Source organism: Phyllopteryx taeniolatus, chromosome 2, assembly GCF_024500385.1.
Source record: "Phyllopteryx taeniolatus isolate TA_2022b chromosome 2, UOR_Ptae_1.2, whole genome shotgun sequence".
Classification (NCBI taxonomy): Eukaryota; Metazoa; Chordata; class Actinopteri; order Syngnathiformes; family Syngnathidae; genus Phyllopteryx; species Phyllopteryx taeniolatus.
Window position 1 is genome coordinate 33,797,335 of NC_084503.1, and position 23,155 is coordinate 33,820,489.

Consider the following 23,155-nt stretch of genomic DNA (forward strand, 5'->3'; position numbering starts at 1 on the left):
TCCTTGTCAAAGTAAAAAACAATGGTTCCATTGATTTTCAAAAGGGTTAATAAATGGACAAAGTATTAAAGTCCATAAAAAAGTTTATTAGACTGCATGTAAAAGTAGTTAAAGCAGTTACACACTGCAAATAAATAAATTAAAACAAACAATTGAGGCTTTTCATTTACAATGTTTTTGATACACTGTGACATTTCCATTTAATGCCACCACAGTTGCACACATCAATTCTATCACAATATGACATCTAGAAAAGAATGTTGCTGCACCTCACATCCTAAGACAAATGCAATCAATTCGGGCTGAGAAGTCTTTTTTTAAAATTAATTATCTGTCCAGGTCACTTATGTTGCGCTTATTAATTTGTTCAGTGAGACGTTTTTTTTTTTTTTATATGGTCTGTAAGAACACAGACGCTTGTAGGTCCAAAACAAAACGAGTGTATGGTTACAGGCAGGAGAGGCAGAAGGCAAATTTGTTGATGAGGATGGAGAATGTTTGTAGTTATGTGTGCGTGTTATGTGAAGGTAAAAGATGCTTTTGATGGGGAGCACAGAAGGCCGATCACACAGGCGAGGTAGGTTCACATGAACGAAGAATCATACCGTATTTACAAAAAGAGATCATGTAGTGAGTCACAGGAGCAGAAGAAACATTTACAGATGAGCGGGTTAAAATACTTTTATCAAGTGTAGTAATGAAAGTAATCAGTGTTTTCTGTTATGTATCAAGGTAAAATTGTTTGAATATACACAGGCGAATCTCAGTAAATGAGAATATCAACGATAAATTCAATAAGCTCAATTCCCAAAGTGAAACTCAATTAAACAACATAGGTAAATACTTTTCAGAAGGCCAATCCGTACCGATTTGTTTTTCTATATTACAAATCATTTTTGAGTGTTTATGCAATACTAAAATGTTTTTTTCATAAACTGTAATTCTAATTGATGAAATATTTTACTTTGAATCTTTTTAAGTTAAACTTTTTGAATTGAACAACTAAAATAAATTAAGTTTTCACAATATCCTAATTTATTGAGATGCATTAAGCAGATGTGTCAGTGCTAAATTGTGTTGGTTCATCATATTTTTTTGTTTAATACAACTCGACAGTTTAAATCTTCCACTCGCACACGCACACACACACTTCACAGTATAAAAATAGTTAAAACTAACACACCAGGAGGTCCACAGATTCACATTAGGTCCACGTACAAATGAAGTTTACGAAGTTTACAGTCTGGAGCGAAACTGATGAAATGTCATTAAAAAAAATGAGCGGACAAGCCATTTAGGATTGTTAACAGCAAGAATGTTTGCGTATGTGTGTGCTTGCACAAAATGGAGTCCAGTCTGAGCATGTAACACGCTCAACGTTTCCCTCAAAACTATTACCACCACCCGGCAGTGAGTAGTTAGGCGTTGGTGCCGTCATTGCCGGCACCGCGGCTCTCGCTCCCCGTGGATCCGTGCGTGATGAGAGTGGGCGGGGCCTCGGTCACTTCCCTCTGGCTACCGTGCGTGGACAGCGGACGGTCGAGACGCGGCGCGCTACCGTGGAAACTGCGCTCCTCGACGCTTCTGTAGACCACCGTGTCGCTCCTGGCACGGCGGGAGGGGGAGAGAGTGACGCGTCGGTGGCTTCTAACGCGACTTCCCGTTTAACGTACCTGTCGTCGCCAGCGCGGCGCAGGCTGCCGTGGTAACTGGCTTTGCTGTGGACGCTGCCGGCTTTGCTCCTGGCGGAGGCGGGCTGGCCGGGGCGGCTTCTCAGGGGCTCGTCCGGGTCGTCGAGGACGGCCAGGTGAGTGGAGGAGGCGTGAGTGGAGGTACCCTGAAGGAGGACGACAACCATTTGAAAATATCAACACTATTCAACATGTATTTATGACCATAGGATCCAGTTAAAAGTAACATACTCTTGCTTGTATGTCATGAGGGCCACATTGTAGTCATGGTTTTCCTCGTTATGACTGTAAAACCATACATTTTTTTTAACAGGTTTCCGATACACATTTGAGATTTGAAAATTCCATACTTTTTTCAAGAGCCGAATATCCAGACTTCTCAGTCCAAAAAATTCATGGAGGACGTGGAGGCGTGAACTGACGCAGCGCCAAGTCCATTAAGTCGAAGGGCATTAACCTGCTTGTACCATGGTCACTTGCCAACCAAAATAATGAAACTACCGATTCATAATTTCATACATTTTGTAGTCAAAATAGAATTTCTTTGCCCTCGCAACACCCGACGGCTTGACTAGGAAGAGTCATTCCATTCCCGTAACCTCACTGAGGGAATGTGAACGCTACTCAGTAGTGCAGCAAATGGATTTTCTAGCTTGATAATGTTAAATCTGTTGTTATTATTACAATTACAATTTGAAACCCTTCCCCTTTATTGAAACCTTAATTTAAAACCTAAACCCGAATTTGAAAACCTACTTTGTAACACTAACCCTAGTTTGAAACCCTAAATCTCTCTTTGAACCCAAATTTGAAACCCTAAGCCTGATTACAACCCCTAATTTGAAACGCTAACCCGGTTTTGAAACCATACTTTGAAAAAAAATAACCCTCTTTTGAAACCCTAACCCTGTCTTAAAACCCTAATTTGAAACCTTAAAACTATTTAAAGACCCAAAGCCGTCAATAAACCTAAATATTAAACCCTATCCCTATTATAAATCCCTAATTTTTAACCCTGAAACTCTCTTTAAACCCTACTTTGAAACCGTAACTCTGTTTTGAACCCCTAAACCTGTCTTAAAACCCTAATTTGAAACCCTAACCCTGTTTTCAAACCCTAATTTGAAACCCTAAATCTGTTTTGAAACCCTAAAACTCTTTAAACCCTAACCCTTTTTTGAAACCCAAATTTAAAATCCTTAAACTCTTTTGAAACCCTAATTTGAAACCCTAACCCTGTCTTGAAACCCTAAATCTGTTTTCAAACCCTAAAACTCTAAACCCTAATTTGAAACCCTAAATTTGTTTTGAAACCTTCATTTGAAACCCTAATACTCTTTTGAAACCCCAGTTTGAAACCCCAACCGTCTTGAAATCCTAATTTGAAACGAAAACCCTATCTTGAAACCCTAACCCTGTCTTGAAACCCTAAATCTGTTTTAAAACCCTAAATTGAAACCCTAATACTCTTTTGAAACCCCAATTTGAAACCCTAAAAACTCTCTTTAAACCCTTCTTTGAACCCCTAACCCTGTTTTGATCCTTAAACTCTTTTTAAATCCTAATTTTAAAACCTAACCCTGTCTTGAAACCATAATTTTAAATACTAACCCTATCTTGAAACCATAACCCTGTCTTGAAACCCTAAATCTGTTTTGAAACCCTAATTTGAAACTGTAAATCTGTTTTGAAACCCTAATAATCTTTTCAAACCCTAATTTGAAACCCTAAAACTCTTTTTTGAAACCCTAACCCTGTCTTGAAATCCTAATTTGAAACCCTAACCCTCTCTTGAAACCCTAACTTGAAAACCCAATACTCTTTAAACCCTAATTTGAAACCCTAACCCTGTCTTGAAACTCTAAACCCTAATTTGAAACTATAAATCTGTTTTTAAACCCTAATTTGACACTCTAGTACTCTTTTGAGACCCTAAAACTCTCTTGAAACCCTAACCCTGTCTTGAAATCCTAATTTGAAACCCTAACCCTGTCTTGAAACCCTAAATCTGTTTTGAAACCCTAAAACTTTAAACCCTAATTTGAAACCCTAAATCTGTTTTGAAACCTTAATTTGAAACACTAAAACTCTCTTGAAACCCTTTTTTGAAACCCTAACCCTGTCTTGAAATCCTAATTTGAAACCCTAACCCTATCTTGAAACCCTAACCCTGTCTTGAAACCCTAAAACTCTCAACCCTAATTTGAAAGTGTAAATCTGTTTTGAAACCCTAATTTGAAACCCTAAAACTGTCTTTAAACCCTTCTTTGAAACCCTAACCCTGTTTTGAAACCCAAATTTAAAATCCTTAAACTCTTTTGAAACCCTAATTTGAAACCTTAACCCTGTATTGAAACACTAATTTTAAATCCTAACCCTGTCTTGAAACCCTAAATCTGTTTTGAAACCCGAAAACTCTAAACCCTAATTTGAAAACCTTAATTTGTTTTGAAACCTTAATTTGAAACACTAATACTCTTTTGAAACCCTAATTTGAAACACTAACCATCTTGAAATCCTAATTTGGAACCCAAACACTATCTTGAAATCCTAACCCAAAACCCTAACCCTGTCATGAAACCCTAAAACTCTCAACCTTAATTTGAAACTGTAAATCTGTTTTGAAACCCTAAAACTCTCTTTAAACCCTTCTTTGAAACCCTAACCCTGTTTTCAAACCCTAATTTGAAACCCTAAATCTGTTTTGAAACCCTAAAACTCTTTAAACCCTAACCCTTTTTTGAAACCCAAATTTAAAATCCTTAAACTCTTTTGAAACCCTAATTTGAAACCCTAACCCTGTCTTGAAACCCTAAATCTGTTTTGAAACCCTAAAACTCTAAACCCTAATTTGAAACCCTAAATTTGTTTTGAAACCTTAATTTGAAACCCTAATACTCTTTTGAAACCCCAGTTTGAAACCCCAACCGTCTTGAAATCCTAATTTGAAACGAAAACCCTATCTTGAAACCCTAACCCTATCATGAAACCCTAACCCTGTCTTGAAACCCTAAATCTGTTTTAAAACCCTAAATTGAAACCCTAATACTCTTTTGAAACCCCAATTTGAAACCCTAAAAACTCTCTTTAAACCCTTCTTTGAACACCTAACCCTGTTTTGATCCTTAAACTCTTTTTAAATCCTAATTTTAAAACCTAACCCTGTCTTGAAACCATAATTTTAAATACTAACCCTATCTTGAAACCATAACCCTGTCTTGAAACCCTAAATCTGTTTTGAAACCCTAAAACTCTAAACCCTAATTTGAAACTGTAAATCTGTTTTGAAACCCTAATAATCTTTTCAAACCCTAATTTGAAACCCTAAAACTCTCTTGAAACTCTTTTTTGAAACCCTAACCCTGTCTTGAAATCCTAATTTGAAACCCTAACCCTCTCTTGAAACCCTAACTTGAAAACCCAATACTCTTTAAACCCTAATTTGAAACCCTAACCCTGTCTTGAAACTCTAAACCCTAATTTGAAACTATAAATCTGTTTTTAAACCCTAATTTGACACTCTAGTACTCTTTTGAGACCCTAAAACTCTCTTGAAACCCTAACCCTGTCTTGAAATCCTAATTTGAAACCCTAACCCTGTCTTGAAACCCTAAATCTGTTTTGAAACCCTAAAACTTTAAACCCTAATTTGAAACCCTATATCTGTTTTGAAACCTTAATTTGAAAGACTAAAACTCTCTTGAAACCCTTTTTTGAAACCCTAACCCTGTCTTGAAATCCTAATTTGAAACCCTAACCCTATCTTGAAACCCTAACCCTGTCTTGAAATCCTAATTTGAAACCCTAACCCTATCTTGAAACCATAACCCTGTCTTGAAACCCTAAATCTGTTTTGAAACCCTAATTTGAAACTGTAAATCTGTTTTGAAACCCTAATAATCTTTTCAAACCCTAATTTGAAACCCTAAAACTCTTTTTTGAAACCCTAACCCTGTCTTGAAATCCTAATTTGAAACCCTAACCCTCTCTTGAAACCCTAACTTGAAAACCCAATACTCTTTAAACCCTAATTTGAAACCCTAACCCTGTCTTGAAACTCTAAACCCTAATTTGAAACTATAAATCTGTTTTTAAACCCTAATTTGACACTCTAGTACTCTTTTGAGACCCTAAAACTCTCTTGAAACCCTAACCCTGTCTTGAAATCCTAATTTGAAACCCTAACCCTGTCTTGAAACCCTAAATCTGTTTTGAAACCCTAAAACTTTAAACCCTAATTTGAAACCCTAAATCTGTTTTGAAACCTTAATTTGAAACACTAAAACTCTCTTGAAACCCTTTTTTGAAACCCTAACCCTGTCTTGAAATCCTAATTTGAAACCCTAACCCTATCTTGAAACCCTAACCCTGTCTTGAAACCCTAAAACTCTCAACCCTAATGTGAAAGTGTAAATCTGTTTTGAAACCCTAATTTGAAACCCTAAAACTCTCTTTAAACCCTTCTTTGAAACCCTAACCCTGTTTTGAAACCCTAATTTGAAACCTTAACCCTGTATTGAAACACTAATTTTAAACCATAACCCTGTCTTGAAACCCTAAATCTGTTTTGAAACCCTAAAACTCTAAACCCTAATTTGAAACTGTAAATCTGTTTTGAAACCCTAATAATCTTTTCAAACCCTAATTTGAAACCCTAAAACTCTCTTGAAACTCTTTTTTGAAACCCTAACCCTGTCTTGAAATCCTAATTTGAAACCCTAACCCTCTCTTGAAACCCTAACTTGAAAACCCAATACTCTTTAAACCCTAATTTGAAACCCTAACCCTGTCTTGAAACTCTAAACCCTAATTTGAAACTATAAATCTGTTTTTAAACCCTAATTTGACACTCTAGTACTCTTTTGAGACCCTAAAACTCTCTTGAAACCCTAACCCTGTCTTGAAATCCTAATTTGAAACCCTAACCCTGTCTTGAAACCCTAAATCTGTTTTGAAACCCTAAAACTTTAAACCCTAATTTGAAACCCTAAATCTGTTTTGAAACCTTAATTTGAAACACTAAAACTCTCTTGAAACCCTTTTTTGAAACCCTAACCCTGTCTTGAAATCCTAATTTGAAACCCTAACCCTATCTTGAAACCCTAACCCTGTCTTGAAATCCTAATTTGAAACCCTAACCCTATCTTGAAACCATAACCCTGTCTTGAAACCCTAAATCTGTTTTGAAACCCTAATTTGAAACTGTAAATCTGTTTTGAAACCCTAATAATCTTTTCAAACCCTAATTTGAAACCCTAAAACTCTTTTTTGAAACCCTAACCCTGTCTTGAAATCCTAATTTGAAACCCTAACCCTCTCTTGAAACCCTAACTTGAAAACCCAATACTCTTTAAACCCTAATTTGAAACCCTAACCCTGTCTTGAAACTCTAAACCCTAATTTGAAACTATAAATCTGTTTTTAAACCCTAATTTGACACTCTAGTACTCTTTTGAGACCCTAAAACTCTCTTGAAACCCTAACCCTGTCTTGAAATCCTAATTTGAAACCCTAACCCTGTCTTGAAACCCTAAATCTGTTTTGAAACCCTAAAACTTTAAACCCTAATTTGAAACCCTAAATCTGTTTTGAAACCTTAATTTGAAACACTAAAACTCTCTTGAAACCCTTTTTTGAAACCCTAACCCTGTCTTGAAATCCTAATTTGAAACCCTAACCCTATCTTGAAACCCTAACCCTGTCTTGAAACCCTAAAACTCTCAACCCTAATTTGAAAGTGTAAATCTGTTTTGAAACCCTAATTTGAAACCCTAAAACTGTCTTTAAACCCTTCTTTGAAACCCTAACCCTGTTTTGAAACCCAAATTTAAAATCCTTAAACTCTTTTGAAACCCTAATTTGAAACCTTAACCCTGTATTGAAACACTAATTTTAAATCCTAACCCTGTCTTGAAACCCTAAATCTGTTTTGAAACCCGAAAACTCTAAACCCTAATTTGAAAACCTTAATTTGTTTTGAAACCTTAATTTGAAACACTAATACTCTTTTGAAACCCTAATTTGAAACACTAACCATCTTGAAATCCTAATTTGGAACCCAAACACTATCTTGAAATCCTAACCCAAAACCCTAACCCTGTCATGAAACCCTAAAACTCTCAACCTTAATTTGAAACTGTAAATCTGTTTTGAAACCCTAAAACTCTCTTTAAACCCTTCTTTGAAACCCTAACCCTGTTTTCAAACCCTAATTTGAAACCCTAAATCTGTTTTGAAACCCTAAAACTCTTTAAACCCTAACCCTTTTTTGAAACCCAAATTTAAAATCCTTAAACTCTTTTGAAACCCTAATTTGAAACCCTAACCCTGTCTTGAAACCCTAAATCTGTTTTGAAACCCTAAAACTCTAAACCCTAATTTGAAACCCTAAATTTGTTTTGAAACCTTAATTTGAAACCCTAATACTCTTTTGAAACCCCAGTTTGAAACCCCAACCGTCTTGAAATCCTAATTTGAAACGAAAACCCTATCTTGAAACCCTAACCCTATCATGAAACCCTAACCCTGTCTTGAAACCCTAAATCTGTTTTAAAACCCTAAATTGAAACCCTAATACTCTTTTGAAACCCCAATTTGAAACCCTAAAAACTCTCTTTAAACCCTTCTTTGAACACCTAACCCTGTTTTGATCCTTAAACTCTTTTTAAATCCTAATTTTAAAACCTAACCCTGTCTTGAAACCATAATTTTAAATACTAACCCTATCTTGAAACCATAACCCTGTCTTGAAACCCTAAATCTGTTTTGAAACCCTAAAACTCTAAACCCTAATTTGAAACTGTAAATCTGTTTTGAAACCCTAATACTCTTTTCAAACCCTAATTTGAAACCCTAAAACTCTCTTGAAACTCTTTTTTGAAACCCTAACCCTGTCTTGAAATCCTAATTTGAAACCCTAACTTGATAACCCAATACTCTTTAAACCCTAATTTGAAACCCTAATTTGAAACCCTAACCCTGTCTTGAAACTCTAAACCCTAATTTGAAACTATAAATCTGTTTTTAAACCCTAATTTGACACTCTAGTACTCTTTTGAGACCCTAAAACTCTCTTGAAACCCTAACCCTGTCTTGAAATCCTAATTTGAAACCCTAACCCTGTCTTGAAACCCTAAATCTGTTTTGAAACCCTAAAACTTTAAACCCTAATTTGAAACCCTATATCTGTTTTGAAACCTTAATTTGAAAGACTAAAACTCTCTTGAAACCCTTTTTTGAAACCCTAACCCTGTCTTGAAATCCTAATTTGAAACCCTAACCCTATCTTGAAACCCTAACCCTGTCTTGAAATCCTAATTTGAAACCCTAACCCTATCTTGAAACCATAACCCTGTCTTGAAACCCTAAATCTGTTTTGAAACCCTAATTTGAAACTGTAAATCTGTTTTGAAACCCTAATAATCTTTTCAAACCCTAATTTGAAACCCTAAAACTCTTTTTTGAAACCCTAACCCTGTCTTGAAATCCTAATTTGAAACCCTAACCCTCTCTTGAAACCCTAACTTGAAAACCCAATACTCTTTAAACCCTAATTTGAAACCCTAACCCTGTCTTGAAACTCTAAACCCTAATTTGAAACTATAAATCTGTTTTTAAACCCTAATTTGACACTCTAGTACTCTTTTGAGACCCTAAAACTCTCTTGAAACCCTAACCCTGTCTTGAAATCCTAATTTGAAACCCTAACCCTGTCTTGAAACCCTAAATCTGTTTTGAAACCCTAAAACTTTAAACCCTAATTTGAAACCCTAAATCTGTTTTGAAACCTTAATTTGAAACACTAAAACTCTCTTGAAACCCTTTTTTGAAACCCTAACCCTGTCTTGAAATCCTAATTTGAAACCCTAACCCTATCTTGAAACCCTAACCCTGTCTTGAAACCCTAAAACTCTCAACCCTAATTTGAAAGTGTAAATCTGTTTTGAAACCCTAATTTGAAACCCTAAAACTCTCTTTAAACCCTTCTTTGAAACCCTAACCCTGTTTTGAAACCCTAATTTGAAACCTTAACCCTGTATTGAAACACTAATTTTAAACCCTAACCCTGTCTTGAAACCCTAAATCTGTTTTGAAACCCAAAAACTCTAAACCCTAATTTGAAAACCTTAATTTGTTTTGAAACCTTAATTTGAAACACTAATACTCTTTTGAAACCCTAATTTGAAACACTAACCATCTTGAAATCCTAACCCAAAACCCTAACCCTGTCATGAAACCCTAAAACACTCAACCTTAATTTGAAACTGTAAATCTGTTTTGAAACCCTAAACTCTCTTTAAACCCTTCTTTGAAACCCTAAATCTGTTTTGAAACCTTAATTTGAAACACTAAAACTCTCTTGAAACCCTTTTTTGAAACCCTAACCCTGTCTTGAAATCCTAATTTGAAACCCTAACACTATGTTGAAACCCTAACCCTGTCTTGAAACCCTAAAACTCTCAACCCTAATTTGAAAGTGTAAATCTGTTTTGAAACCCTAATTTGAAACCCTAAAACTGTCTTTAAACCCTTCTTTGAAACCCTAACCCTGTTTTGAAACCCAAATTTAAAATCCTTAAACTCTTTTGAAACCCTAATTTGAAACCTTAACCCTGTATTGAAACACTAATTTTAAATCCTAACCCTGTCTTGAAACCCTAAATCTGTTTTGAAACCCGAAAACTCTAAACCCTAATTTGAAAACCTTAATTTGTTTTGAAACCTTAATTTGAAACACTAATACTCTTTTGAAACCCTAATTTGAAACACTAACCATCTTGAAATCCTAATTTGGAACCCAAACACTATCTTGAAATCCTAACCCAAAACCCTAACCCTGTCATGAAACCCTAAAACTCTCAACCTTAATTTGAAACTGTAAATCTGTTTTGAAACCCTAAAACTCTCTTTAAACCCTTCTTTGAAACCCTAACCCTGTTTTCAAACCCTAATTTGAAACCCTAAATCTGTTTTGAAACCCTAAAACTCTTTAAACCCTAACCCTTTTTTGAAACCCAAATTTAAAATCCTTAAACTCTTTTGAAACCCTAATTTGAAACCCTAACCCTGTCTTGAAACCCTAAATCTGTTTTGAAACCCTAAAACTCTAAACCCTAATTTGAAACCCTAAATTTGTTTTGAAACCTTAATTTGAAACCCTAATACTCTTTTGAAACCCCAGTTTGAAACCCCAACCGTCTTGAAATCCTAATTTGAAACGAAAACCCTATCTTGAAACCCTAACCCTATCATGAAACCCTAACCCTGTCTTGAAACCCTAAATCTGTTTTAAAACCCTAAATTGAAACCCTAATACTCTTTTGAAACCCCAATTTGAAACCCTAAAAACTCTCTTTAAACCCTTCTTTGAACACCTAACCCTGTTTTGATCCTTAAACTCTTTTTAAATCCTAATTTTAAAACCTAACCCTGTCTTGAAACCATAATTTTAAATACTAACCCTATCTTGAAACCATAACCCTGTCTTGAAACCCTAAATCTGTTTTGAAACCCTAAAACTCTAAACCCTAATTTGAAACTGTAAATCTGTTTTGAAACCCTAATAATCTTTTCAAACCCTAATTTGAAACCCTAAAACTCTCTTGAAACTCTTTTTTGAAACCCTAACCCTGTCTTGAAATCCTAATTTGAAACCCTAACCCTCTCTTGAAACCCTAACTTGAAAACCCAATACTCTTTAAACCCTAATTTGAAACCCTAACCCTGTCTTGAAACTCTAAACCCTAATTTGAAACTATAAATCTGTTTTTAAACCCTAATTTGACACTCTAGTACTCTTTTGAGACCCTAAAACTCTCTTGAAACCCTAACCCTGTCTTGAAATCCTAATTTGAAACCCTAACCCTGTCTTGAAACCCTAAATCTGTTTTGAAACCCTAAAACTTTAAACCCTAATTTGAAACCCTATATCTGTTTTGAAACCTTAATTTGAAAGACTAAAACTCTCTTGAAACCCTTTTTTGAAACCCTAACCCTGTCTTGAAATCCTAATTTGAAACCCTAACCCTATCTTGAAACCCTAACCCTGTCTTGAAATCCTAATTTGAAACCCTAACCCTATCTTGAAACCATAACCCTGTCTTGAAACCCTAAATCTGTTTTGAAACCCTAATTTGAAACTGTAAATCTGTTTTGAAACCCTAATAATCTTTTCAAACCCTAATTTGAAACCCTAAAACTCTTTTTTGAAACCCTAACCCTGTCTTGAAATCCTAATTTGAAACCCTAACCCTCTCTTGAAACCCTAACTTGAAAACCCAATACTCTTTAAACCCTAATTTGAAACCCTAACCCTGTCTTGAAACTCTAAACCCTAATTTGAAACTATAAATCTGTTTTTAAACCCTAATTTGACACTCTAGTACTCTTTTGAGACCCTAAAACTCTCTTGAAACCCTAACCCTGTCTTGAAATCCTAATTTGAAACCCTAACCCTGTCTTGAAACCCTAAATCTGTTTTGAAACCCTAAAACTTTAAACCCTAATTTGAAACCCTAAATCTGTTTTGAAACCTTAATTTGAAACACTAAAACTCTCTTGAAACCCTTTTTTGAAACCCTAACCCTGTCTTGAAATCCTAATTTGAAACCCTAACCCTATCTTGAAACCCTAACCCTGTCTTGAAACCCTAAAACTCTCAACCCTAATTTGAAAGTGTAAATCTGTTTTGAAACCCTAATTTGAAACCCTAAAACTCTCTTTAAACCCTTCTTTGAAACCCTAACCCTGTTTTGAAACCCTAATTTGAAACCTTAACCCTGTATTGAAACACTAATTTTAAACCCTAACCCTGTCTTGAAACCCTAAATCTGTTTTGAAACCCAAAAACTCTAAACCCTAATTTGAAAACCTTAATTTGTTTTGAAACCTTAATTTGAAACACTAATACTCTTTTGAAACCCTAATTTGAAACACTAACCATCTTGAAATCCTAACCCAAAACCCTAACCCTGTCATGAAACCCTAAAACACTCAACCTTAATTTGAAACTGTAAATCTGTTTTGAAACCCTAAACTCTCTTTAAACCCTTCTTTGAAACCCTAAATCTGTTTTGAAACCTTAATTTGAAAGACTAAAACTCTCTTGAAACCCTTTTTTGAAACCCTAACCCTGTCTTGAAATCCTAATTTGAAACCCTAACCCTATCTTGAAACCCTAACCCTGTCTTGAAACCCTAAAACTCTCAACCCTAATTTGAAAGTGTAAATCTGTTTTGAAAATCCTGAAACTCTTTTGAAACCCTAATTTGAAACCCTAACCCTGTCTTGAAACCCTAAATCTGTTTTGAAACCCTAAAACTCTAAACCCAAATTTGAAACCCTAAATTTGTTTTGAAACCTTAATTTGAAACCCTAATACTCTTTTGAAACCCCAGTTTGAAACCCCAACCGTCTTGAAATCCTAATTTGAAACGAAAACCCTATCTTGAAACCCTAACCCTATCATGAAACCCTAACCCTGTCTTGAAACCCTAAATCTGTTTTAAAACCCTAAATTGAAACCCTAATACTCTTTTGAAACCCCAATTTGAAACCCTAAAAACTCTCTTTAAACCCTTCTTTGAACCCCTAACCCTGTTTTGATCCTTAAACTCTTTTTAATTCCTAATTTTAAACCCTAACCCTGTCTTGAAACCATAATTTTAAATACTAACCCTATCTTGAAACCATAACCCTGTCTTGAAACCCTAAATCTGTTTTGAAACCCTAAAACTCTAAACCCTAATTTGAAACTGTAAATCTGTTTTGAAACCCTAATACTCTTTTCAAACCCTAATTTGAAACCCTAAAACTCTCTTGAAACTCTTTTTTGAAACCCTAACCCTGTCTTGAAATCCTAATTTGAAACCCTAACCCTCTCTTGAAACCCTAACTTGAAAACCCAATACTCTTTAAACCCTAATTTGAAACCCTAACCCTGTCTTGAAACTGTAAACCCTAATTTGAAACTATAAATCTGTTTTTAAACCCTAATTTGACACTCTAGTACTCTTTTGAGACCCTAAAACTCTCTTGAAACCCTAACCCTGTCTTGAAATCCTAATTTGAAACCCTAACCCTGTCTTGAAACCCTAAATCTGTTTTGAAACCGTAAAACTTTAAACCCTAATTTGAAACCCTAAATCTGTTTTGAAACACTAAAACTCTCTTGAAACTCTTTTTTGAAACCCTAACCCTGTCTTGAAATCCTAATTTGAAACCCTAACCCTATCTTGAAACCCTAACCCTGTCTTGAAACCCTAAAACTCTCAACCCTAATTTGAAAGTGTAAATGTGTTTTGAAACCCTAATTTGAAACCCTAAAACTCTCTTTAAACCCTTCTTTGAAACCCTAACCCTGTTTTGAAACCCAAATTTAAAATCCTTAAACTCTTTTGAAACCCTAATTTGAAACCCTAACCCTGTCTTGAAATCCTAATTTGAAACCCTAACCCTGTCTTGAAACCCTAAATCTGTTTTGAAACCCTAAAACTTTAAACCCTAATTTGAAACCCTAAATCTGTTTTAAAACCTTAATTTGAAACACTAAAACTCTCTTGAAACCCTTTTTTGAAACCCTAACCCTGTCTTGAAATCCTAATTTGAAACCCTAACCCTATCTTGAAACCCTAACCCTGTCTTGAAACCCTAAAACTCTCAATCCTAATTTGAAAGTGTAAATCTGTTTTGAAACCCTAAAACTCTCTTTAAACCCTTCTTTGAAACCCTAACCCTGTTTTGAAACCCAAATTTAAAATCCTTAAACTCTTTTGAAACCCTAATTTGAAACCTTAACCCTGTATTGAAACACTAATTTTAAACCCTAACCCTGTCTTGAAACCCTAAATCTGTTTTGAAACCCGAAAACTCTAAACCCTAATTTGAAAACCTTAATTTGTTTTGAAACCCTAATTTGAAACACTAACCATCTTGAAATCCTAATTTGGAACCCAAACACTATCTTGAAACCCTAACCCAAAACCCTAACCCTGTCATGAAACCCTAAAACTCTCAACCTTAATTTGAAACTGTAAATCTGTTTTGAAACCCTAATTTCTAAATAAAAATAACGGGGCCGAGACAGACTACAGGAGTGAGGTGAGCCGCCGGGGTGCACGGATCTCGGATGTGGAGAAAAACAAGGTGATTGTTGTGGACTTCAGGAGAGCGCACTCCCAGCATGCTCCCCCGAACAGCAACGGTGCTGCGGTGGAGAGAGCGCAGTTCCTGGGTGCGCATATCACCGAGGACCTCTCCTGGACCGGCAACACCTCATCACTGGCCAACACAGCTCACCAGCGTCTCTACTTCCTGCGCAAGCTGAGACGAGCCATGTGCTCGTTCTACAGAGGGACCACAGAGAGCATCTTGACCAACTGCATCCCTGTGTGGTACGGAGGCTGCGCCGCATCCTGCCGCAAGACTCCCCATCGCACAGCGAGGGCAGCTGAGAAGATCATCGGAACCGCTCTTCCCTAACCCTGCAGGACGTTTACAGCACCCGCCTCGCCCGCAAAGCCCTCGCCATAGTCGGGGATGCCACCCGTTCTTCACACAGCCTCTTCAGTCTACTGCCATCAGGGAGGAGACTGCGGAGTCTGCGGGCCAGGACCAGCCGACTCAAAGACAGTTTTATTCATTAGGCTGTCAGGAATCTGAACTCTCTACCCGCTCTGCCCCCTCTACCTCTTCTGTCCTGTGCCAACCTGAACACTGACGCCCCACAAACATGCACATGCACACACACCCATCAATACACACAGAGAGAGACACACACACATCAGCCAATTTAGCAGCATCGGGGTTTTGTCATCGAATTTATGTACGTCTTATTTGCCTTGGTTCTCTGACCTTGACTATGTTGCACACGTCAACTGATCGTCTATATTTGCACATTCAATTAATACTTCTAATACGGTATGTATCATTGTTTTATTTCGCTTTTTATATTGATATTATTTGTCTTTGTAGCACTGCGGGCCCTTGAGTACCGTAATTTCAATCCTCTGTGTGTGTTACGCATATTGAAGAATTGACAATAAAAGCAGCTTGACCTTGATCTGTTTTGAAACCCTAAAACTCTTTATACCCTAAATTGAAACCCTAACCCTGTTTTGAAACCCGAATTTTAAATTCTAAAACTCTTTTGAAACCCTAATTTGAAACCCTAACCCTGTCTTGAAACCCCACTTTGAAACCCTAAAACTTTCTTGAAACCCTAACCCTGTCTTGCAGGGTATCAAGTGTTCAAGTTCATACTTGTCAGTTTTTGTGCCAGGAAATGTCTTTGCGTTTTAATTGCATTTTTGTTTTGTTTTCTTGGAGTTACTTTCAATCTTGCAAAGTTAATAACTCTTTGTGCCGCTTCTCTCTCTCCCCCCTCATCAAAGGTGTTGTAATCACGAAATAAAGTCAAAGATTAAATCACTCATTAGAGTTTTAAATTCACTCATTTTTGTCCACAGAGTACTTTCTGAGAATTTTCGGAGCCAATCAGAATCGAGTATTCACTTTGACCGTGGTATAATACCATGTGCTATCACATAAACATTGTAGCTGCGCTTCCAAGCGCCTAAAAAATAAAATAAAAATAACGGATTGATTTTTTTAATTAAAAAAAAACATTTATTTCAAATTTTTTTGTTTTAGAAAATAGAGTTGTCCTAACCATCTTTGAAACGATGAATATTTTTCCATACAATAGTTTCCATTTTCCATACTTTTCCAGTCCTAGAAATTTATGAAATCAAATACTCCATATTTGGATAGGAACTCTTAATCACTCCATCATATTATTATTTATCCATGACATATTGATGGTTAATAGTTTGTTCAACTTCTATTCAAATTACTCTAAAAAGGTTTGGTAACAAAAATGCATTATTTTTTATTCAATTATGACAATTTTAAATTGTGTTACAGATTTTAGCAAGTATCCTGGAAGCTGACACATGATTTGCTTTTGCGGGCCACATACTGTAAAAATGCTGTGGCGAGCCAGATCTGGCCCCTGGGCCTCGAGTTTGACACCTGCGCCTACTGTATGTTGAAGAAAACTGAGGTGCTTCATTTTGACAAAAGTAATGCTTTGCTTTTATCTTACAGAATATTGGTGATAACGAACTATGTTAAAGTGATTTAAGGCGCTTCTTTTAGATAAAAGTCATGCTTTGCTGCCTTTGGAGGCATCTAATAGACATAGATTCATGTCATGTGAAAATGAAAATTTTAATATTCCTTACTGTTTTTGGAGGCTATTCAGCAAGACTGGTGATGTAGTATACCAGTATGCTATATAGTGTGCTCCACTATGAATGAATAACCTTTCCTAACGTTCAGTTTTGATGACTGTTTGAGAGGCATTAATTTAACGCTATATGATATTATTGCTACCACTTAGGAGTATTTTGTCACGGTGAGGAGAAGCTCGAGTTATTTACCTGAGTGGACGTTCCCCTAGACTTCCTGATGATGGGGGTGTTGGGTTCACGCAGCAGCGACTGGGCCAAGTCGGGCTGCTCTTGGAGCACCTGGCGAGATTCATTCACTCCACTGCTGCATGGAGTCGTTTTGAGAGGGGGAAAAAAGAGGTTCGATTGTACAACAGTGTAACGGCACAATTCAAAATGGCGGCGTACGTGAGTACTCTTACTCTTTCCGGCTGCGGCCATGCAGGAAGCTGGCCCACTCAAAGCAGGTCTTCTTGCTGGCCACCCAGAAGGCAGAGGGGATGCCCACCACCATCATCATCAAGTATTTCATGAGGAACAAGGCCACGGACGGTCGACTGGGCTGCTCCACCTGACGAAAACACACACATAAAAAAAACGGATGTCAGGTTGAGAATTCATCCAGAAGGAAGAACAGATGTTAAGCTCCACCACTGATATTCTCTGTAGTCCAACCAATTTGTGTGAATGATGAAGAGAGGAGCTTTCCTGAGCTGCTTTCTATTCTAGTGTCTCACTTTCTTTGCAGCTGGACAGTGCTAAACACCAGGGGGCAGTAGTTTACAGCTGCGTAACTTAACTGGCCAAATCGTTGCTATTCATGCTTTATGGACTTGTGTTTTCAAGATTGGGTTATTCATGCACAGGGATTTAAGCAAATGATTTGGAGGGTGACACATACATGGGGTCCTCGGTTTACAATGGTGTTCCGCTCCTACAGTGGCGACGTAACCCGCATTTGTCATCACTAACTTAACAACACTAATGAATGAATTACGGTAAATACTCGTATGAAAAACACTTCTAGGCCGTAAATATAAAACACACAAAGAAAAAGAATTGCATGCTTTCTTGTGCTGCTTGACGACATACGTATTCCTACGCCGCTGCGCAAACTAGTTCATTGATCGTAACCTCAAAACAACATCCACTCGTTGCCAACTGTTGTCACCCTTGGAGCCACATTTTTCTATTGTTGCTTATTCGCGACCCAGTTTTACAGAATATGGAACAATAAAGAAGACATACATTTTAAAAGTCTATTTTTGAATACATTATATTTTTAAACCAATACTCATGCTTACATGTTTAAAGTGCCTTATTAAAAAACAGGGGATGAACCTAACTGCATCAACAAAAACGTTGTATCCTGGCACAGATTTCTTTTTAGGAAAGTGTAACATCAATAGTTTCTTCTTCTTTGGAAATTAAGTTTGCAGACCAAAGCAACTGTAACCCTTTAAACAGTCTGAATTATGCTATACATATTTTACTACCTGCTGGCGACCCACCTAAAATGGCTCTCTGACCCACTTTTGGGTCCTGAACCACCAGTTGAGGATCACAAATCTAGAACCCTGGATATGTAAAAGGAAGGGTTATATTGTTACCTGGATGTAAAATACCAGCCTTGCTGAATCCAGCACATTTGATTTGTATATATACTCTCCCCATTTATAAACAAATGAAAAATAACAAGCTTTGAGGACACGCACAACTGAGCAAATATTAATATTGATCTTGTAGCGTATTGGTGATTACCAATATGCTAACGGTCGACTGGTCTGCTCCAGCTGTGCGAAAATGCGAGATCCAATCAGAGCAAAGCTTATTTACATGGTCATTAAACCTGCAAGACTATTGGATAACCAAGACCTATTTTATCATTTAACATCTTAGCAATGTCCATGTCAGACATTTCACTTTTACATTATATTCTAAAGGAAAAAAGGCTCAGAGACTTTTGTTAATTATGACAAATCTAAAAGAACGGAACTTAATGAAATTACCCCAAAGCAAACATACCACACACAGGCACTTATTAGCAAAACCGTGTGAGATGAATATCCAGTGACACATGGCAACATTGTGATTGCAGCACTACAATAGCACATAAGTGGGGTCCCCCTTTATGAGCTCTCCCTCTCTCATACACACGCACTTGCGTAACATAAGCACTTGCACCTGCCCCCACCCTTTCCAATTACCGTGTCCATCACAAACTGGCTGACGCATCTCTGTGCTGCCCTCATGAAAATCATTTGTGCTTGGTGACGCTCATATCTGGTAACTAGTGGGTGGAAATTTGATTTAGTTTTGAGAGCCAGTGAGTCTAAAAACACCACTCTTCATAACAACACAAAGACCTTTTAGAGTTGGGGAAGCAGAGCATGACTGAGCAAGCCCAGAGCAAAGACAGCGAACGTGTGAGTGGGTGTAGAGGAGGATGATGATGATGATGAGGAGGAAGAAGAATGAGTGTGGGAACCAGAAGACATACTAAAAGACAAGAGACAAAGCAAACAATAACACAGACACTGGTGCCGTTGTGGACTTTGGTCTTGAGCGCATTAGCTGGGCTAATGATGCATACTGTCCACTCTTCAAATACCTGCTCACTCAGCTGTACATGCACACACACACACGCACGCACGCGCACACGCGCACGCACGCACGCACGCACACACACGCACGCACGCACGCACGCACGCACACAGACAGCCACCTTGTACGGGCAGGGGATGTGATAGCGGCGGCAGTTCTCCTCCATCCAGGTCGTCTCCCACACGCTGCGGTAGGTGTGCTCGTACACGTAGCAACCAATCACGGTAAGCAAGGGGACGAGGTAGAGCACGGAGAAAACGCCCATTCGGATCATGAACTTGACCAGTTTGGTCTGGTTCTCTTTCTCCAGGGGGATCTCCATGCGCACACGGTTCAGAGCCACGATGCCCACTAAGAGAAGAGAGACGCCCACCTGGAGGGGGAGAGACACAAATGACAACCTGCGGCCCGGTAACGGTCGACAAAATAAATGGAAGTGAACAGGCCAAAAGTCAATCTTCAGCAACAATCCTCAGTTGTATTATTTCATCCACCCACCCACCAACCCATTAATCACCTGTCCAGCCCACTCAGCCACTCTTTCATCCTCCCACACACACTCGACCATCTCTCGACTGTACTCACGGCCACGTTAAGGCAGAGCGGTGCCAGAACAAACCACCGCAGGGCGTCTATGTCATAGAGCCCGATGAAACACACGCCACTGATCCCATCCCCTTCGATTTTGTTCAGGGCCAAAAGGGTGATGGTGAGAGTCCCTGGGAGCCCCCAGGCCACGGCGTGAAAGAGGAGGGCTTTCTTTTCGATGGCCTCGGTGCCCCATTTCGGCACGGCAGCTAGGAACCATGTGATCGTTAGGATGACCCACCATATGCTGCCAGCCATGGTGAAGAAGTAGAGGATCATGAAGAACAAGGTGCACGCCTGCAGGACGGAGAAAGAAAAACGTTGACGTCAATCAATCAGACCTGAACAAGTCCAAAAATATCTTGCGTGCAGCAGGAAACATTTAAAGGTAGCCCCTTCGGACCACATGAGTAGCCCGCGGGCCTGTTCTAAAAATAGCTCACCAGTGATGGAACATTATAGAAGTGATCATTTGAATTCAACTGTTGTTGTGCCCATTGTTCTTTCATCTCTTTTGACTTGACTTGGTCTTGTGTATTGCTATTTATTTCCTACCTTGGTAAATTATTGTTGATTATTATTGCGATAAATCAATTATGTGATCAGCATCTTCACAAAGATGAATATAATTAATTATTCATAATAACAAAATTAAATGAGTTTTAAGCAAATGTGTTACTTCTGTGTGCACCAAACTGGTAGCCCTTCACATTAATTATTTAGTAGCTAAAAAGTGGCTCTTACTGTAGTTCCAAAAATGTTGGTGAGCCCTGGTTTAGAGTAATCCCCTGCTATATTGTGGGTCAGACTTTGACACATGGATTTCTGATTGGAACACATCTAATTTTATTTAATTTTATTATCTATTTCCCCCACTATATCACTGTTTGGAAAACCTACCACTTTCATCTGAAGATCTGTAAATGCTCTTTTTTGCTAATCTAAGCCCCATCCCTGCAACCACTCCACTCATATTTTATCTTCACTTGTAAGTACACTGACTTTAAAATGAGTTACACTAAGTATATGTATTCATGTGTTTGTGTTTGTAATGTGTTCAAAGGTCCCATGCCATCAAAATCCATTTGTTCAACCTTTTTATGCATAACAGGTCAAAAGTAGTCCGTGAGATGGTTAAAGTTCGACTTTTATGCAGTTTGTCGGTTGAATGCAAAAGGAAATAAACGTAACGTTTGCAAAATGTGTGGATTTGAAATCGTTGTCATTCTGATGTAGTTTTGTCAATTAATAAATGGCTTCAATTTATTTAGGGGTAAATTCCCAAGCATTTCGGAATCAGAATCGTGCTGTGTTCAGGTCCATTTCATGGAGGATGGATTCGTAAAATAAGCTTTCACACACTGCTGGAAGTGTATCTCCGGGTTTAGAGTGAGTGAGTTGTGACTTGTGAGTAGTGGGCAAACAACCCAAAGATTGGTTTACTCTCCTTCACGATGATAGTAACCCCCCCCCCATCCCATTCAATGAAATGAACACAAGGTCACTGTTAATGCTTGGCTCGGCCCCCAAGATATTGCCATTCATCAACGGCCAATCAGAACTAACCTGTTTTCGACTGTATATTTGAAGTGGGGAAAATGCGCGATCCAATCAGAGCAAACCTTATTTACATGTCGCATATTAATGAGAAATCCTAACTCAACTGCCATATGAAAAAAGACCAACTAGAAAAGCTTGAAAAATTACTTTCTGGGCGTTTTCAACCCAAATTATCTTGCAAACCCAATAAAATGACATATAAGATGATCAAAAATAATTTTTAAAAGCTGGTGGCATGGAACCTTTAAAGAGTGTGGGGTGTTTTTGTTGTTGTTGTCAGGTATTCACATATATTCTTTTTGCAGCTGTTTTTGGAACGTGACCCAACAAACGATTAGGGATTACTGTACGATCACTCTTAAGATGGCCACCTCACACCAAGGTTCTTTCCAAGGTAAGGAGACATTAAAACGAGACCCGTATTAACTAAAAATTGCACCATTGCCATTGTTTACACATGATTTTTCTATGGACGCAAAACTTTAAAACCATAATTACATACATAATAACATATAATTAAGGCATTGTGATGTAAACATACCCTTAATGGTTACAGATGAGTTTTCTCTATCATCACTTTCACAAACGAGCCAAATTATGTTAAAACAGGAAATGACCAAGCGGTCTCACCTTGTTGTGTGAGCCCTGTGTTATAGTTGAAGCTTTGAACTGTGCGTGGTTGACAGTGTTGCACGCTACGGTGTCCTCCAACAAGAAGCCCAGAAAGAACACCAGCGACACCATGACATAACATACCGCATAGAAGATGATGGGTCGCTCCGGGTATCTGAACCTATTGAGGAAAAAAAACATTCGATAAGGGATGTCACATTAAGAAGAACGTGCCAGACCTAATGTGGTCTTACACACCTGGTGACGTCAATGAGAAAAGTAAGGAAGGTGAACAAAGTTGCGGACAGACAGACAATGGAGGTGACACCAATGAAGTATCGTGTGACGGTCACTTCCTGTCGGCTGAAGTACATGGAAGGACAGGGAGCTGAGCAGTCTTTCCTGCCCATGAGTGAGTAACCCAGCTCTGGTTCTATCTTCAGCTCTCTGGGGCACCAGAAGCCGTAGTCTCTCTGGACGGTCATGGACGACTGGTCGGTGGGCTCAGAGTCTTTGTGTAGGTCCTCTCGGCGAGGATACGGATCGTCACAGTCTGGAAACCTGCAGGCAGACAAAGCAGTCATGTTGATGTTGTTTTTGTGATGATACTGTAAAGTATTTTATTTTATTTGTTTTTTAATAACCTGCTGCACTCCATGTCATCTGGCCAGGTAAGTCCAAATATTTCCATCAGTCTCTGACAGTCCCCCTTGGCCCGCTGGCAGAGGGCACGGCACGGCATGGACACCCGTCCGTAGACGACGCACACGGGGGCGTAGAGCGCACACAGGAACATCCTCAGGTCAGGGCTGCACACCAGGTTTACGACAGGATGGAAAGGCTGTTAACACAGACGTGGAGACAGTTTAT

At 38.0% G+C, this 23,155-nt stretch overlaps 1 protein-coding gene across 4 annotated transcripts in view; it reads right to left on the minus strand.

Moving 5' to 3' along the window:
• Window positions 1-65: 65 nt before the first annotated feature.
• LOC133474294 (frizzled-3-like) overlaps window positions 66-23,155 on the minus strand; it is a 39,944-nt gene continuing 16,854 nt past the window's right edge. For 2 of the 4 annotated variants that reach the window (XM_061765851.1, XM_061765854.1), the window contains 9 exons: window positions 22,930-23,126; window positions 22,544-22,846; window positions 22,304-22,466; window positions 20,111-20,410; window positions 19,647-19,898; window positions 17,344-17,492; window positions 17,132-17,246; window positions 1,674-1,837; window positions 66-1,605 (listed from right to left, as the gene is read on the minus strand). In XM_061765851.1, the coding sequence (XP_061621835.1) occupies window positions 1,419-1,605; window positions 1,674-1,837; window positions 17,132-17,246; window positions 17,344-17,492; window positions 19,647-19,898; window positions 20,111-20,410; window positions 22,304-22,466; window positions 22,544-22,846; window positions 22,930-23,126 (1,830 nt within the window). In that variant the 3' untranslated portion in view covers window positions 66-1,418. The remainder of the gene's footprint in view (window positions 1,606-1,673; window positions 1,838-17,131; window positions 17,247-17,343; window positions 17,493-19,646; window positions 19,899-20,110; window positions 20,411-22,303; window positions 22,467-22,543; window positions 22,847-22,929; window positions 23,127-23,155) is intronic. The other 2 variants (XM_061765852.1, XM_061765853.1) reach the window with 2 other exon arrangements.